This window comes from Anser cygnoides, chromosome 2 (assembly GCF_040182565.1).
Source record: "Anser cygnoides isolate HZ-2024a breed goose chromosome 2, Taihu_goose_T2T_genome, whole genome shotgun sequence".
Classification (NCBI taxonomy): Eukaryota; Metazoa; Chordata; class Aves; order Anseriformes; family Anatidae; genus Anser; species Anser cygnoides.
In genome coordinates, this window is record NC_089874.1 from 129450481 (window position 1) to 129470017 (window position 19537).

Below are 19537 nucleotides of genomic sequence, written 5' to 3' on the forward strand. Positions count from 1 at the left end.
CATTCCATTTTCAGCTGCCAGAGGGAGCCGCAGATGCACAGTAGCTCAAAAAATCTGAACAGTTTATTTAAAGAAATATATTGGAGATAAGAAGCCACAATGCAATTTGAATGACTACAGTTACCTTTGTTTTTACCTTTACTCTGTCTGCTTACTCTCCCTGTTTCACTCTGTCATAACAGACTTGGTCCTGAACCAGAACCCACAGCAGCTCCTCCTGCAGCCTGCAGGGCAGATGCCGCGTGCTTTGTGGCACACGTTCCTCGCTCCCTATCTGTCTAGAAAAATAAAAAATAAACGCTGCTATGATTCTCTTTCCATGTACCAAACTGCTTTCCACCTGGGCAGGTAAGAGTGGTGGTACAAACCAGATCTCAACAGCATAGTCAGAAATTGGTCCAGAGGCAGACTCACCCAGCGGTGGGGCACCGAGGAGTACGTCTGTGGACACATTCATACAGCAACGCATATGTCCATGCCCCATTTAATTGCCTGAATGCCGCAGCCAAGTACTTATGCTTTGCCTCAGGCTATTTGGGATTAATTTTATCGAGTCACAATTACATACCAAATGCCTGTTCAGATTTTGGAAGGCAAAAGCAGAACGGAGCTTTAATCTTAACAGCAAACATTTTCAGTGATAGCTGCTGTGGATTTATGCTACGGAATTCAAAGGCATCAGTGAATTTGGTGAGTGAAAAGAAACGAACCCCAAAGGCTTCCTGAATCTCTTCAGATGTCATCTACCATTAGATATTAAGCTGTTGTTCACCTTATTAAGCACAGAGTAATAGGCAAAAAAGTGATAACCCCCTCCTTTCTCTGTTTACCAGGCAAGGATTAAGTCTCAAAACTGGGATAAAGCAGTTGGATGAGAAAGCCTTTTCCTTCCTGAACAGAGCATCGTCCATAGTAATTTTAAGGTACAAGTCTCCCTGATTAGCAGTGCATCTTTCTGTGGTTTTCGAGGATTGGACAAGTTCTGTACAGTGTGAATTAATTTTCTGGTGTCTACCTTGCTTTTAAATAAACAGGAACCGTAATTGTTCCTTACATGAAGAATTAATGTATATTAAGCTCTTAAACAAATTGTCTAAATTCAAAGCAAACCACAGAAGACTGCAACACATATACTCATAATTAGTTTATTAGCGCTATTTTTGAAACAAATATACTCAGGTACTTAAACACAGTTTAATTCATGTTTATTTCCACATTTGGTATATTATTGTATATTACATAGTTCACTGAATATCTAGTAAATAACAAAACCAGTGTGCAGATTAAAGCAGCAAGGTCAGTTTTCATGATATCAGGAAGGCCAAAATCACACTAGCAGTATAAGGACATTAAGTTGTAAATTACTAGTATTTAGCATGTCATTCTATCATTGCTATAGGCATACTAGTCCAAATGATTCCTCTGAGAGTTGCATATAGTTATCCACAAAAGAAGATGGTTCTTGCCTTACATTACATTTTTGTAATCTATTTCTTACCTTTCAGGCCTGATCCTGCAGTCCTTACTCAGCAGAGCTTCCAAAGAATCTGTCAGGTTAGTTTCTTATTTTTTGTTTAGTCTACATAAATCCCATTGGCTCTCTCAAAACATCTGAATACTAGAAGAATTGGAATTTGAACTTTTAAAAATTCTGAAATTCTAAAAATAGTTGTAACAGAAAACATTGTAATTAAGTATATAACTAACAGCATTAGGGCCAAATTCAGGAATAGACCTAGAAAGAAGCCTTGGGAACTGTCAGAGCAGCAAGGCTGGCATCTGGTGAGTTAGGCACTTTCCTGATTAGTCAGCTACTTTCAGGATCACAGTTTTGGATGTAGACATCTTCAGTCTCCTTAAATACTGTTTTGAGCACCTACATCCTTTTTTGGATCTGGCTTTTATACTTGAATAAATAATGTATCACATTGACATTATGCACAGACATTAAGATAACTGACCTCAAAGAAAAGGAAAATATTAATACACCATGCTATCACAGACATGTCTAGAAGAAGCTATTGTTCTTTTCTGTGCTTGGGTTAGGCACATTTGTTTTAACAGCTTTTAACACTGTATCCCATTTACTATTCTTATGTTCTAACTGCCTTTTCCTAAACTTGTGCTGAAATAAATCATTGCTGTCTTCATCCTCAGCCTCTGACACTATCTCCATTTTTTGTATAATCAGTTTAATGAGGTCGTGTTGCTTTTCCAACAGAGTTGATAGATCTTTGAGCCTAAAGGGGAAAAAAAAAAAAAAAAAGGAAAGAAAGAATGAGAAAAATATGCATAAAAGAGGCTTTGCCATTTGGTTTCAAAAGACAGATACAAAAGATCTGTCAGTCCTCAATTTCACCCTTCTGCTAACAACTAATTTTCTCTGGAGTACATTTAATTTTGCAAGCTTTGTTACTTTTCCAGGTTCCAGGAAATAAGATTAAAGAACAAATTTATGGATCTTGAGATAAGTGACTTATGTATTTAATGTAAGAGCAGTCTCACTCTCAAATAAAGTAAAATTCTGAACTTCCTTCCATAGTTCTGACTCAATTAGTCTGGCAAGGAAAAAAAGACCAGGTATGCAATGGCAATTAAGCATTCACAGACACCTGGTGGACTTCACAACTACTTTAACAGCACATGGGTCAAACTGATGAGACACATAATTATCTCTTTAAAAGTGCTATCCAAAGTGCAATCGATACAAATAAAAAGCATCATTTAGCACCACACATACAGAACACACTATCTGTTAACTTTTAAGGAACAACGGAATAAATAGTAAATGTGTGTAGAAACTGTCTTTACGAAAGTGGGAAGCAGGCTTTTTGAAAATCTACTTTTCAGACTTCACAAAATTACAGCACAAAATCATATAGAGAGTGACTGAAAAGGCTCTCTTTGAAGAACACTTTGGGGTTTCCTTAGTTACTATTGTTTTCATGTGGCTACCAAACAAGTACCATAAGAATTAAAGTAGTGCAACAATTAGCTAGCATTAATGAAAACAAAACGAAACAAAACAAAACAAAGTGTAAACACTCAGTGCTGGATTGCTACTAGCTTCGGCAGGAACTGAATACTGTTTTGAACCCTGACAATAAAAACATGTTGGCAACACAGTAAAACAAAGTTTTGAGACAGTATTTTCAGAGCAGAAAGTATAACTTTCCATAGTGAAGTGGCCACAAGTTATTCCATTCCAAATAATTTTATAATTATAGAAAATATTATTTTTCTTCCCTCTTTGTGGAAAAACAGAGAGTGTATTCTATGCTGTTTTGTAACACACTGATGTGGCATGGACTTGAAGAAAGACTTGTTAAATTCCATGGTTTGCCAACATCTGTAGGGTGTATCCACATCCTCTAAATTCTTGCTGAGTACTACATGCTTCAGTCCTACATACTTCATCAGATTATGTGCAGGAAGATAAAAATTCAGTAGATTAAAAGGAGAGACAGAAAGAGCGTGGGGGTGGGGGGGAGGAGGCATTGAAGGGGGGAGAGAGAGAGGGAGAGAGAGAGAGAGAAAAAATAGATTTTCCTAGCTGTACATTCGCAGAAGGCTTTTCTGAAACCATTCCTATGGATAACATTGGTAAGATAAGTAAGAAAAGTACAATACAGAGAATTCTTTCCAAGGCTTTAGGAAACAGACGATTTGTTTGAAGGAGAACCAGGACAACAATCCATTTTTGGGGAAAAAAGCTGAAGCAGATTTACCATCTGACCATTGCAAAGTCAGTTACAGATTGTGTGTATCTGCAAACCAACTGGAATTACATTAATATTAATTTTAATATAACTCTGGAAAACCTCCATATATAAACCTCTGATTTTGAAATGAAAGTGCATTTTCCTCATTAGTTTAGTTCAGTTTAATGTGCAATCAACCCCCCCCTCCTTTGCTGCCATGGAATAAAAATATTTCTCTAACCCAGAAGTATTTTGAAAGTAAATACATTACAGAATATAAAATAAAATACTAAGTTACCATAGTGATGGAGCTTATTTAAGGACAAAAGATACACTGGATTTTACTTTGCAGGTGTAGCACTGAGTTTTAGAACACTATCTTTAAATAATATACTTGTAATTTTGGGTGTGTTTAAAGTAATAAAGTAACACAACGAATACCTGTATTTCTGCTTCAGAACTTCCAGTTCTAAGGTTGTATCTGTGCTCTGTGCATCTGTGGTAGAGTCCTCACACCCAAAGCAATACTGGAACACACTCTAAACAAAACAAGAGTACCAAAACGAAACCAGGTTTTATAGTCTGAAAACAGATTAAAAATCCCAAAAGGGTGAATGGTAACAGTCTCAACACACTGTTAAATGTTAAAAACAGTTTCAGTTATAAAGTTATTTTTAGTATATCAAACATTTGTTTTGCAAAATGTGTTTAATCAGAAAATTCAGCCTACCAACAACAGTTGAAATTAAAAGTAAACAAATAAAAGAAGAAATCCCAAAAGGGAGTAATTACATTTTCAGTCTGAATAACTTCTGTAGCTTGTCTCATCTAATAATGTCACAGATCACTAAGAACTTAAACACTAATTACATTTGAATAAATTAGGCTGCACTCAAACTGAAGACTTGACTGTTCATTTTCAGTGAAGACAGTCATGGTCTAAACATGCTTCTAGTGATATCAGATAATGATCAAGTCTTATTAATATAACATTGCTAGCAGTCTGTGTACAAATTAAGTCAATCATAACACATATAAGTATGAAATCTTTAGTCTAAGATTCAACATCTTACCATAAAGCCACAGTATCTTGGTCTGTTAGGATATACGGTGATTGATTCCTGGTCCACCCGACTTAGGAACCAAAATGGCAGCTTCTTCTCTAAGTTTGTGTGAAGATTAACCTAAACATTATTTCGCATTTAGAGTAAGATATATTCTCTTAAGATAACGACACATTACAATGTGAAAATAACAATTCTGTCATTACATTCAAATCACTATTACTAGACATCAAGTCCTAGAGGATATCTACACTGCACACCATGGTATAATATTTGATCTGTGCAGCTCAGACACTAGATACCATCTATTCATAACAGTATTGAGTTTTTTTAGTAGAGTTAATTATTCCTGTTATGCGCTCTTACAATTAAAATGTTTTTTTAAAACTGAGTTAATTCTTGTGAAATGAATTGAACATCTCTTTTTTTACCTTGAGGGTTGCAGTATAGAATTACAGGGCAAAAAAGTTCAAAGACAGAATACCTATCATAGCAACAGATTTTGAAACCAAATAATGAGAGTGATCTTTCTCTCTTTAACTGTGCTATATCCTTTTATTAGGTTCTGACAGAACCAGTATAGATTAGGAGGCCAGTGCAATGCCTGTGAGTAAAGTATTCCCATGGGTAAAATGAATATGTAACATGTAAGTGGCCTTTTCAGCAGATGCCACCTTTCCATTCATTCTCACATTGCTACAGAAATACTAAGCATATTCTAAAAGAAAAGGACATACAGCATAAGCCTATAAGCAGACAATCATAATCCTATCAAACACACAAAAGGTTACATACTTAATAAAGATTTCACAGCACTGTCTGAAGTAGTAAGACACCACCTTTCCTGAGCATTCTGTTGGCAACAAAATACTTAGATGAAAAACATTAGCTGCCCTTATACCTTTATTTCAGTCATTTTTATAACTTTTGGAAGGAAATGTTACATATTTCTTCAAATATGCTTGAACTAAGCCAGTACGACACATGATTGTAAGTTATGTAACTACCAGCAGAAGTTATTTGTGAGCTGTTCTTGTCTTTGGGTATTCTGTCTGTGCACACATCTCTCCTTTTATAGGCACTATATAGGCTCTGAAACTTTCTAGAAAAAGCAGAGCCAGCAGGGAACATGAGCAAAGCCACTCTTCTCTGCACCAATTTTATGGACAATCAGTTCTCACCATACAGACTCCACACAGAAGCATATGAACAGACAGTTTCTATGAACACATTGTGAGAAGCAATATTTACTCTTGACAGGTGTATACTTAGCATATTTCCACTTGTGAAAAATCAAGCTTGATATGCAGTTCACAAGGAAAAAAAACATATGACAAATTTATTGTTTCTTAAAATAAATTTAAAAAGGCATATAAATTACTAAACTCTCCTGCTTTCAATGCAAATTCTGTTAGATGTCTACATACATCTTAAGGTATCTAAATACACTTATAAATGTGACCCTAAGCTCCTTAGTTATACCTGGCATTGCAGAGTATCTTCTTGGTACACAAACCACCGTGAGCATTCAGTATACTGCAATGCATTTGGCTTCCTTTTGATTCCCGTGTACTTTGACCCTCTTTTGACTCACCTTAACAGGCAACACTCCAATTTCAAACAGTGCACTTATTCACTTTGACATTCTGTTATTGAAATAACTCAAAATTCATTGATCTGACTCTTCTCATTTCCTTAAAAATGCACTTGCTTACATATGTCTTTTTGACAGTCACTCCCATGACTGAATATAAGGTTAAGTTAGGGTGCCCATGTTCAACAATTTGCTTTATAGAGATGCTGCGATGTTATTTAGGGATGTTGATGATAAATTAGTTAATTATCTTGATGGTGTTCTAGTTATGCTACCTACTGCCTATAGTTGTTGCTTCTATGGTGTGCTACTCACCTGCATTGCAATCCTTTTGAGTGCAGCATATTTTTGCACTTCAGCTATGTCCCCAACAGCCAAACCAATCTAAAAATATATCACAGGATCAAAGAAACACTTTATTGTGTTTTTACTGTTGTATTTCTCACTCACATTTAAATCCAAAATGACTCTAAAGTTAAATTTGCTTCACTTGAATCTGGAAACACAACTCCATTGTGCATATTTGAAAAACACATATCAAGAAACGTAGTAAGCTTTTTTAAGGTCAACTGTCTACTAGTAATAAAGAACAATGTAAAAGATTTGTCAAGAATAAAATCCCTTCTTTTGTAATCCATGATCACTTTTATGTTAAGAGAAAAATACATGTTGACCACTGATTGAATAGTATCATGGTGACAATAAATAATCTAAAAAAATAATAATTGACCTTTAATGCTCATCTCCTGTGAAAACCTGATTTCCTAAAAACAATAATTGATGTTAATGGAATATGGCTGAAATTTATTTAGTTATTTTTTATTTATTTTAGCCCTTTCTTACTATGAATGGGTTTTCCAGTTCATTTTGTTTACTTTAGGCACATCAGTTAATTTCTATTGTTGACTGGTATTTTGTGTGCAATGAAGATCTGACGTGGCTTTTTTTTTCTTTCCTTTTTTTTTTTTTTGTAAATCATTTTTAGTGCTAGGTTATGATGATAAAATAGATCAAGGTATTAAACAATGATGCTTATTTTATAGCAATAGCTATATTATATATATTATATATATATTATATTATATATAGCTATATTATATATATATATAATAGCTATATATAATAGCTATACTTTCTAGCAATGATGCTAGGGAACCTGCTTTGGCAGGGGAGTTGGAACCAATGATCTCTTGAGGTCCCTTCCAATCCCTACAATTCTGTGATTCCGTGATTTCTAGTCTATGGAGCAGGCATTTACCAAAGCCCTCATTAAAAACATTGTTCTCCAATTATCTTAATAAAGACCCCATAACAATATATTGCAGCTCCAATGGATTTTCTTCCCACTGGAAAAGGAAGGGCAAGGGAGGTGTGGGTGTCTCTCCAACATGAAGTTAGACCAAAATGAGGGAATGTTGGTCCAAAATCACTCCAGAGCACTAAGCCCTAATTCTTACATTTTTCCACTGTCAGCGCAAAGTCAGAGCAATGTAGTAGAGACCAGAGGGGCTATGCTCAGCAAAGAATAAATATAGTGCTTTTCCTATTCTAAAGTGCTCCTAATAGTGCTCCTGCCTATTACTAAAGTTGAACCCAGGAAGTGGGGAAGACTTTCTTGAAGCTCAGCAAATTCCACACAGCGACTACCTGAAGATATACAAGATAACTCTACAACAATTAACTGTACAGTAACTGGAGAGAAAGTGAGTCAAGGGAAAGGCAACTTTTTAATATGTTACTAAGAATGTCTATTTGTTAAATAACGAATGAATGTCACAAGTCAGCACTAAAGTAATGCTATATGCCAAAACTGTGTATAAATATATGCATAATCACTTCTGTATATTGAGAAGTAGTTTACTTACTAGCAAGTTCATAAGAAGGATTGGAATAAGCAAGGTAAATATAATGAGAACTGTGTAGCTCAGGAATGGATATGGCAATTCACTGCTCAGTAATGGATCAAGAAATGCATCATGATAATTTATGTCTCCCAGCATCATTGCAAATGTCTTCATTACAGAAAGCAGTGGCGTGCTGTATGTTTGCTGCAAAAAGAAAAAAAATCAAGAAAACACCACAAAACTATGAAATTTGTAAATAATCTCTTGAAATTCTTTACTCAAAGATAGTATTTATAATGATAAAAAATTAACTATGCCATTCAACTAACCTGTGAACCCAAAAGGACAAAGAAACTCAATCCAAAGGCCAATATCAGGAAAAAGAAAACGACAGCAATCCTAATCAAAGTCCTCAGAATTTCCCAGAACATCACAACATAAATGCCATAATTTTCAAACCTGGGCAATAAGTAAACAGAAAAAGATAAGCAAAATTCAATACTGAAGTTAGAGTGTCTTACAGTTATATATGCAATACAGTTAAATATGAAATCAGTTGTCCTGCTTTCTATGTGTGATAAGCAACATTTCACCTCTGAGACATTCTGAGATGGTCTAAATATTTTGTATTTTCACATGCAAAAGAATGTAAATGTTTTTATTTATGGCAAGATTAAATTACAGAATCTTATACTTAACACACTAGAGCAGTATTTCAAGATAATTATTTTTCATTGACAACTTTTACTCTGTCCATAGTCACAGAAAGTACAATACTGTACAACTTGTTCGCTAAATATTAGGAAATTAATAATTTTTTTGCTGTTTTTTGAGGCAAAATAGCAATTAGAACAAAGGACAACTGGCACCATGATACATCTAGCAGTCATACACCTGATTTAAAAATATTTTTCTTTTTATGACACTACAAAGTATGGAAAACATATGAGCAGAAAAAAATATTGCTCAGTAAGAGAAGGTGAGTAGCACAATTTTAGGTCACCTGTGTTCCAACAATAGTCTGTCCTCTGGCAAGCCCCTTCCATTCCTGGTTTACACATAAACCTAATCTCAGAACGTGAGCTGTCATACAGTTTTCACCAAAAAGCTGAATACGGAAATTTATGTCCTCTGCCAGATTCAGGGACCAGATGACTGTTTTGTGCTATGAAAATAGCAACTGAGAAAATCCCTTCACAGGGTTCCCTGATATTACACACCCCCTGATATTATTTGCAAGTCTGAAAACATCAAATTGGAAATAAAGCAAAACTAATCTTAATATAAATAAATCGTTATTTATTAGATACAGCTCCACTGAAGTCAACAGAACTACAGGTTGCTTTGAGAAGAGATGGCCTGACTCAGTTAGAAAAATGACTAGTAGAGTACTTGTAAAGTTCTACTGACATACAAACAAGCAGGGAAGGAAAGCATTTAATCTCACAGAAGAAGTAAGGTTGGGCACTTTTTACTGTTTAGGTTCCATACTCATTTTGCCCACTGATCACAGACAAGGAGAGCAGATAAGCCCATTCACTAGTCATCTAAGGTCAGACACATGCAAGGCAAGGTTTGTCACCAGAAGCAATATCATAAAGATATTATCTCTTTATGACATTATCTCTGTTGACAAACCTTGTCCTCATATATCCCAACTACAGTAAAATGCTGTTAAAATTAATCAGCAAATGCCATGTTTGTCTATCTGTCAAACCACACGGAATAAGAATCTGAAAAGCATATATGCTGGGTTATCACTTAGATTTTTTAACAGCTCAAAACACTTTTTTTTTTTTTTTTCCTGTTCAGCCATATGTCATCTTTATGCAAGACACTCCTGCTCAGGTACAAACATGTTTTGTTAGTATTAAGCACTACACCCACCCTGTTTTTCCATCTTCATAACTCTCCTGAAGTCCATGACTCTCAGACACCCTGTACTACTGGTATCATTGGGGTCAAAAATGGCAATAAATAGACTTAATGTCAACTAAAGAAATAATTTCACCCATTGCAATTCTTTTACAGGACATCATGGCGTAGAAAAGTGCGGTGTGCCATTCACTCTGTAAACTGATGAAAGAAATTACCCTCCCTCAGGTGTTACTTATAACAACATATTGTTGTCCTTTTTCCCCCTGTTATTCACATTCTTTTTTTTGTGATGGTATGTATTTTTATTTTGTTTTGTTTCGTTTGTTTGTTTTTCAAGTTAAAGTCTATATAGTATAATGAAACACTTTTTAAAGACATATAAAGTGACTTTGCTTACTTAGCATTAAAATAAGTTTTGTTATTTCTTAAGTTGCCATTACACACTGTGATTGTCTACATGAAAACCACCAAAAACTACTTCACAGTTCATTAGTTAAAAAATAAAAATAATTAAAAAAAAATCCTATGATCCTAATTTGGAAACTTGTATAGCTTAAATACAGAAATTAAGAATAGGACTATCACATGATCAATTACACTCTAGAATATATAGAATTTGTAAAATATTGAAAATATTTATTGCAAATCATGTAAATATTTTTTACCGCTGAAGGTAAAGCAAGAAGTTCATCCAAGACAAGTATACAGCAATTGCTCCACATTCCCACTGCAAATGAGCTGGTGTATTAATAAATAAAGAAGACACAAAAATTATGCTTGTAGTATAAATTGTCCAGTCCAGTAGATTGGAGTAATCCAACAAATATTTCAATTTCTAGGATTTAAGAGAGAGGTGCATATTTACAAGTTGTGCATCATTACAGGACTGAATTCAATAACAGTATTTAAATCCTCTTCTCACTTTTAATCTCATATATAGGAATAAATTATGTTTCCCTTATAATTAGAGAAAAATCAGATATATTTCAATATAATACAAATTGCTATGCACATGGTTGTGATTAATGTTATGCATATATATCCTTACGAATTTACCTGCTGAATGAGCTGAAATATTTCTTTGCAGATTCCCAGTAAACTCATAATTAAAACTAAACACATACACACCCTTGTGAAGTATGAGTCCTGAAACAAAAAACAGAGCACAAAACAAATCAGAAATTGTTAAAGGAAAAATGTTTATTTTTACTCTACCTACTATATATACATTATATTGCCAAGTTAGGATAGTAATAAGATCTGAAGCAAACAAACAGACTAAATTCTATTTTACTAATGTTTATTGTGAAATCCATGTCATATATATCATGTTTAATACAAACCAAATATTAAAGTTTGCACATTCCCATGATAAACCATCGCTGTGCAGCTTCCTTATTACTACTGTTCAAGCTTGGGAACTGAAATTGCAATATTTATGCCACGTTTTTTTGGTGTGTTTTGCCACTACATGAACATAAAGATAAATTCTATGGTCCATAACTTCACTATCACATTGTAGTGTCAGGAATAGCAACAAATGTCTTTGGAAGATGCACAATTTGGAGTCCTGGCATCCTTATGTGGCTTCTCCCTTTGACATCTCTCTTTACAATTAGTATCAGCAAAGACAACTTTATTGTGAAATGCCTCATACTGGCATAGATAACAATGGGGAATTTTATCTTTAATAAATAAATTGTAAAGCTAATTTGCCACCAGAGGTGTTGCTGCAATACATATCAGCAAGTGCCCCATTACAGTGTCCATCTTTAACCTGGATTCAGAGAGGAGTACCATGTTCTGTAACGCAGTGCTCCCCTCAGGATCTGGCATTCCTGGCTTCATTCCCATTATAGAGTCAACAGGATACTGACTCCCCCACTGCATGACATACACTGCTGTTGCTTTAGTCTCTCAGGCAGCAACTTCACAGCTCTTCATCAGTACACTGCTTCTCCACCAGCTAGCATCACCATTCCTCACTGAAGGATAGGACTCCCTCATCCAGCTACATTTCTTTCTGATGGCTCAAGGACCTGGGGCAATCAGAATCTTTCCTCTGTCTGCTTCTGCAATTCTCGTGTCTTCCATCAGGAAGATGAGTTGGTTAGTGCAGCATGAATTATTCCAGTTCTGCTAGTCTTAGCTTCTGAATTTTTGAGAATCCCGCATGGACTGGGCTGGGCACGGGGTTCTCCAGTCTTTTTCATGCATCAGGATATCCTCATGGACCTTTTATATTCCTTGAGTTTACGTTATTTCACATTTCTACTAGAATATATTTTTTTGAGTTCCTATTTCAGTTTTGTATTTTTTCTCCCCTGAAATGACAAATAAAATATTTTTTCTTGGCTCTTCTCTGCAAAATCCTTGGTTTTAGTGATAAAAATCACCCTTTTTAATGGATTAATTTGAAGAGTTCACCACACAACAATAACTTCTGTCTGTTAGTGCTAGTATGCCACAGTTTGAGACAGAGCTCTGAGACTCTCCGGCCCTTCAGGTGAACACAGGAGTGTAACACTATGCATGAGCTGTATTCACAGGTTCAGCAAAAAGCAATACTTGCAGTTTCTTCTTTGGAAGTCTAGTACAACGTTCAGCTTTGGGACAACACAGCCTTCTTAAGGGACAGAATACTGCTTAGTTTTAACTGCAGGAGGGAAACACTTACAAAAAGGACATCAACCAGTCGCACCAATGTCTGTCTTTTCTAAAACGTCATTTTGGATCGGGCAAGTCTAACTTTGTCAGGTCAGTATGGTGTCCTACTTATTGCAGTTCCAGCTTCTGAAAAAAGTTCTTTTCTATCTCCTAACAACCCCAAAGTATCTCTAGAGGACAGGTTTATCCCAAGAGAGAATTCACCCTGGCCTGTTTTCCTTACAGCCCCACCTAAAGCACCATTTTCATCCAATGCGTATCATGAATAAGATCAATATTCACAAATTATTAGAGTATCCCTACATCTACTGTAGTTTTGACTTACAGATAAAGATTCAAAAGTCAACATGATGCATATTTACATTGTTACCTAGTCATGTTTTTCCTTTTGAGATATCATAATTCCAAAACAAGGGTATGCCATTCACATTTTGGCACACTTCTTTTTTTAAATTTATTTATTTTAAGTTTTCACACAAGGAACCAGCCAATACACTCAAAAGTTTTTTGGAAAGTTTTTTGTTCATATATGCTAAATTCTGCTGTTACATTTGTTACTATTATTGTACATAAAGTAGCTACATACAGACTAGAAAAAACTGTTTCCTCTTGGCCACACAGTTTATGAATCTACTGAAGAAATACTGGGCCTGCAATGCATAACAAAGGCGAAGAAAGCTGTATTTGAATACTCAAAAACACTTTATTATTGACAACTATTTATATGACTTAAACTTAAAATAAGCAATATCCAATTATTTTTGCTGAAAATTAAAAGGATATAAAAATCTAAAAAATCCACTATTTTCTGTCTTTTCATGATTAGACATGTTAATCCTTTTTCTTCAGTGTTAAAGAAATGTTCACTTCAGGGAAGAGACTGATATAGCCATGTAGCAGACATGAAGTTTTCAGAAAAGACATTGAAAATAAGAAATGTAAATTGAAATTTATTTACAGAAGTTGTTGTTGAATGTTTAAAAATAAACAATTCTATTCAGAGTTGCTAAATCACAAATAACTCTAGAAAAAAATAGAAATAATCACATCTTCTTGCTATAAAAATCCTAAACATATTCTAAATAGTATGAAAACTCAGTACCTCATATTCTAATGGTCTTGCTTCATAGATTTCTGTTCCATTCAGAGGTCTTCCTGGCTGTATATGGGTGACCAGAAGAGTCAATGGGATGAGACCAAGAGAATATATGCCTAAATTCATCAGATGTGCTCGAAACCCATAGGCCATCCTTGAAAGTAAAAATGTTCACAGTTACAACACTTTACAAATTTATAAGAGCCTGCATTTAAATTTAATAGTCAACAATGTTCTAATGATGAGGAAACAAGCATTTTTCAAACACCCTTTCAGGATGAATCACTGAGCTTTGTGAGGAAAAAAGTGTATCAGTCATTCTCAAATGTTCCTTTTCTTTTTAACTCAGTGATACTACTATATATTAAAAAAAAAAAAAAAAGATAGCTTTTTTTTTTTTTGTATGCATCAAAGAATCACTACTAAGTACTAAACCACATTAGCATAATCTAACTACGGTTATGAGTGTGTTGTGCAAATACATTTGCTTCAGTAACGTCATAGTAGTATGTGTACTTTACTAAACAGCTCTCAGGTACAATAGCCTTCATCCTGACATGCAATATTGTATCTTATGTACATTAAAATACACCTACCATTTCATAAGCAAATATTCTTTGCACACAGGATGACTAAGTAGCTCCATGCGATTGTGACGTACCATGGCCTACAAAACAAGAAAGTGCAAGGATCCAGTTTGTCTCTTCTAGATGAGTAAAGCACTTAAAAACAGGCTAGACCACCTTCTTAGCCTGAATATTAGCCTAATGAAAACCACAGTGTTTGTAAAATATTGCAAAGTTCTTTTATTTATTCACTTTTGTCCAAAGCTATTACAATTCTTCTTCTTATATATAAGAGAATGGCCTACTGAGCCATTCTCTTTCTCTCCTGTAGCTTGTTAGAATAGGCTAACAGGTCTATTTCAAGCTTAAAAAAAAAAAACAAAAAAACAAAAAAACTCTACAGAGACGGACTGATAATGATATGATGTTTCAGGAGTAAACATTTTGCCATAGATGTGAAATGACCATGATTTTCTAGTTACGTTTAATTAGAAAATAATTTATTCTTCAAAAGTATACCAAATCTAGTTGCCAACAGGAAGTCCAAAAAGAAATCAAATATAGCCCGCAAGATTGTTCTGTAAATGTTTTCTGCCGAAGACAGAGAGAACAGACTCGCAGTGTGTGAGAACAGTAAAATTTGCTTTAAGCACAGATTTTTTTTCCAGTTAGCATACAAAAAAGTCATCTTTGTCAGGTTTTTTAATGTCTTATATTCCTGAACATGGTCACTACAGGGACTGGAGAACAGTTTTCCTTAATGTACTACCTGTATTTACAGCATATTCTCTTGAAACCCACACAGCTGTTTAAATAAACCAAGAATTTATATCTAATCTAAGAATAGTTATTTATTATTTAGACTATATGAAGTTTAGCTCATACTTTATTACAATATACTTTAAATATACAATTAGGACCTTTGGAGATGAAATATTATGATAAAAATATAAAACACTTGATTTTAGCTCAAACAAGACAGCATGGAATTATGTCAAAGTAAAATAAAAAACTTACATTTAAAATGGCAAGTGGTTCATAGAAAATATCTTCACCATCCTTTTGTTTCTTGTTAAGTGTCAGAGGACACTGAAGATATCTGAAGTTATATTCAATCTGAATAATAAACATACACCAGCACTTGAATATGATAAAACTCATAGTCTAAGACTGAGATAATGTGCTAAATTTTAAAATACTAATCCTTTAGAGAAAAAAAAAAAAGGAATATTGTGTCAAAGTAATTAGAACACTGTTTACTAATAATTAGTCACTCAGTGTGAACACATGCCATCAAAATACAATGTATGATTGCAAGATGTAAGCTTGTAATAATGTCATTTTAAACTGTAAAAAAAAAAAATTCTTAAAATATTATAGCTTAAAAAGGTCATTCTCATATCTATAATTCATTTTTTATGCTGACTTTGAAGAAAATATTGTATTTTAAAGTTATATGGCATTGATAATACAATATATAGAAAATGTTTAGTAGCAGAAAATTCACAAGTTTTCTGTTAATGTAGTAAATCATAATTTTTTTTTCAATATGGTTTTAAAGATAACATAACTGTAGAACATTCATGCCTCTTCAGCATTGTGGAAGCAATCTACTGCTTAAGATTTTGGACAAGAATTTACAGAAAAAGAAATGTATTCAACTTGGAATTATTCATGACAATTGTATTTCTTATGACCGGCATGCATTTCATATACATTAATAGATATTAATGTTTCTGTCACTGTTCTTTTGTAATATCCATAACCTCTGACACTCAGCTTGATTGTAAGAATTTACACAACAAGGTTAAAGTCAATAGTTTGCTCAGGTTTGATGTTATACTTGCTAAAATGCATAAGCATGAAGATTACAGAAACTGAGCTTCAAAGCCATTTGCAGCCCAAAGGATAAAACAAGATCAGTCACCCATGTTTTCTGTTAAGATCTTATATTCTTCTACAAACATGCTGTATCAATATGAACTTGACAAACATTAAAATATATGTATTGTCTACTTCTCTAGCTTTCAAGTAAAAAAAATTTTTTTTTTTTACTTACAAACATAAAGAGAATTACTGTCTTTGCAGTAAAAACAAAGACTAATGGTTGAAGATTGCTAGTATCTGATGAAGTGACTTTAAAAAGTCTTCCTAATACAGACAATTTTTTAACAAATACATATTAAAAGCATAAATCCAAATTTAGTTATTGGTAACAAGGAATTGTTCATGAATGAAGTTAAAATATTAGTCAATTTGAATTTATATCAGGACACTTATGTAACTACAGAAAATATGTAAAATTATTAATATTAGTAGCTAAAAGGCAAGCTGTTGATTTTCTAAATTAACCATTATCCAGATAATGCACTGCCAGGGACATTATGACATATTCCATTCTAAGACCATAAAATGTACTGTCTTCATAAATTTTTTTTGTCCACTTACATAGAAATCTCGACTTGTCTTTTCCTCTGAAGACTCAATTATGCAGTTGTCCAAAACCAGCTTTGAAGATGAACAGAAAAGTGAATGAAGGTGATACAGATAATGTTTATCAGAATGAACAGAAAACATTTGTAGCTAAAGAAAATGGCCTTCAAATATGGCAGTCATCTAATGGGAGTGCTTACTCAGTCAGGTTATATGGTAGATATATGTTTTATGTTATGAATACATAAAACTTCAGAGTTTACATGTAGGACAATAAAAATAAATCAATGTATGAATTCACGTTGTTCCTATTTTATAATAATCCATGGTAGTGAGGATGGCATTAGAAAAACAACGGCAAATGATGCAATGTAACCAAAGGGGCTTTTTGCTGTAGTTATGTTTTTAATATTTGCAGTGAACGTACTTTAAAGGAATCAGGAAGATACTCAACCATTTCCAGCAAAGGACACTTATTGGCATTAGAATAGTGAGAGAATGTCAGAACAGCTTCTTCCCATCTGCAAAAATGAATTCAAATAATCAAAAAGGAATGGGTTACTTTTCAGTTAAACTAGTTTCAGATTATTTGAGTTTTATTTTAGATATTATCTTGCAAATCACAATATGTACTAAGTTTACATACCATCAAATGGAAAATCAGCTGTAATTGAGTAACATTTTGGATGCTTCCATCATATCTAATTCTGTTATCAATTAAACAGAAATGTTTCAACTACACTAAAACGTTCTCAAGAATAAGCATCCTTCTTTGTACTCCACAGGAAACAAACTAAAGCTGAAATCTCAGGTTGCAAGATTAGATGAGTGATCATAAATACAGTTAAATACTGACAGTGCTCCTGTAACTCTTACCAAAAAATGTACTCATCTAGCAGTGGTGCAATATTTTTGCTCCTAAAGTGGAACTTGACTATATTTTAATATAAAATATTATAAATTGCAGTTCAATTGCCACATTTTTAAAATTTTGCAACATATTTAAAACAACATTTTAAAATTAATTCCCTTGAATGGTATTGTGCTTACATTTTGAATAAAAGTCTGTAGGTATTGAAACATATTGTGAAAGGCCAAAATTATGTATATATGTAGAGAGATGACATGGGACGGATTACTTATTTCTCATGGTTTCTACATTTGGCTTTTATTGTTGTTGTTTTGTTGTTTTTGTTTTGTTTTTTCCAGAATCTGAATACACAGTCTAATATGGAAAAGAATATGCCACATACCTGATGTTTATTACAGTTATGCTATTTTTGATTGTCTATAACTAGACCACAACACAATCTCTGGAAGTTTAATATAAGAACTCAGTCCTACTTATTAAACCACAGGTTTTCAAAACTTAATCAATCTCAATTTAAAAAAAAAAAAAAAAAAGGAAAATAAAACCCAAAAGCATTTTCTGTGTACTTTACCTTTTGTGCAAGATTACAGCTGATACTACGTCTTTCCTCCTATTGTGTATTGCTTCATGGAAAAAAGAAGCCACTGCTTTGTTCAACAGAATTTTTGCACCATAGTCAAGAAGTAACCTTACTGCTTTTGCATGTCCTTCTTTTGCAGCTAGGTGCAAAGCTGTGTTCTGTACAGAAAAGTAGGACGGAAATGCAATCATGAGACTCTTTAAAAAAATAATTATGCATTTCAGTCCCTTTCCCACACTGAAAAGCCACATGATACTCTCAGTTACAAGTCCTAAATGCTTTTACTGGCAATATTAACAAGTAGAATCTTGTCACAGAGAAATTATAGACAAGTTCTTCATTCTACGTCTACGGTCAGAATAGTTCATTACATTTGAAGAGGAAACTCAATTGTAGGTAAGAAAGGCCAATTTGTCAATATCTTTTAGTTTTGTAGCTAAAAAACAGTGAGTCACAGATAGGTAAAAATGACAGTATCGCCAGACACAAAAAGCCTGCATTTGACGATCAGGAAAAGAAGCGTTCAATTATATCCAGATGTGCTCATATAAACAAATCTGTAGGCAGAGCTTTTTAAGAGAAACCTTTTTTTCTTTGTTATTTTCATAAAAGTAGGGCAACGAGTGGTTTAGGAATCAAGTGACACTGAAATTGACATTTGAAAGCCTTCCCAAGTGACCCATATTTTCCTGAGGGAAATTATAAACTAAACATTGGCTTCTGATTGATTTCTAGGCAACAGTTTTTCCTAAACTACTAGTTCTGAATGTCTTCATCATCATTTCTCTGAGAAATTAGCAACATCTTCTGTGTTGACAACTGAACAGTTCTTTAAAATGATCACCCCGTGTTTTCTGATGGAAAACTGTTAGGCAGGTTCATACAGAAATCTTCAATCCAGGAACTACGTTCTGTCTTTACCCAAAAGATTTGTCCAAAGTTCAGAACAAGACAGAAGATGTATTTGTTGCATACGGCTGTGCAGAACAGGTGGATTTCAAACATTATGTTAATGAGTATTATTTGATGTTGGATTTCTTTTAATCTGTATGAGCTTTTTAAATTTAAATTACCGATGCTTGTATTATATTATTAAAATACTGTTGCACTGTAAAGGGGGCAAGAGAGACAAGTCCAACATACTCAGCACTTTATGTTTTTCATTACTTTTTGATTTGTTTTTGTTTGTTTGGTTGGTTTTTGTATCCCACTTATAAAAATTGGATAATAATTTCATTAATTA

At 33.8% G+C, this 19537-nt stretch overlaps 1 protein-coding gene across 2 annotated transcripts in view; it reads right to left on the bottom strand.

Annotated features, from left to right (window-relative positions):
- Positions 1–1129: 1129 nt before the first annotated feature.
- The window catches only part of TRPA1 (transient receptor potential cation channel subfamily A member 1), a 40868-nt gene continuing 22460 nt past the window's right edge, over positions 1130–19537 (bottom strand). The window contains exons 14-27 of one of the 2 annotated variants that reach the window (XM_048077056.2): positions 18286–18452; positions 17271–17364; positions 16859–16918; positions 15428–15526; positions 14441–14511; positions 13851–13998; positions 11138–11227; positions 10747–10916; positions 8533–8662; positions 8225–8407; positions 6675–6743; positions 4775–4885; positions 4143–4240; positions 1130–2240 (exon numbers count right to left, since the gene is read on the bottom strand). In XM_048077056.2, coding sequence (XP_047933013.1) covers positions 2009–2240; positions 4143–4240; positions 4775–4885; positions 6675–6743; positions 8225–8407; positions 8533–8662; positions 10747–10916; positions 11138–11227; positions 13851–13998; positions 14441–14511; positions 15428–15526; positions 16859–16918; positions 17271–17364; positions 18286–18452 — 1722 coding nt within the window. In that variant the 3' untranslated portion in view covers positions 1130–2008. The remainder of the gene's footprint in view (positions 2241–4142; positions 4241–4774; positions 4886–6674; positions 6744–8224; positions 8408–8532; positions 8663–10746; positions 10917–11137; positions 11228–13850; positions 13999–14440; positions 14512–15427; positions 15527–16858; positions 16919–17270; positions 17365–18285; positions 18453–19537) is intronic. The other variant, XM_048077057.2, reaches the window with a different exon arrangement.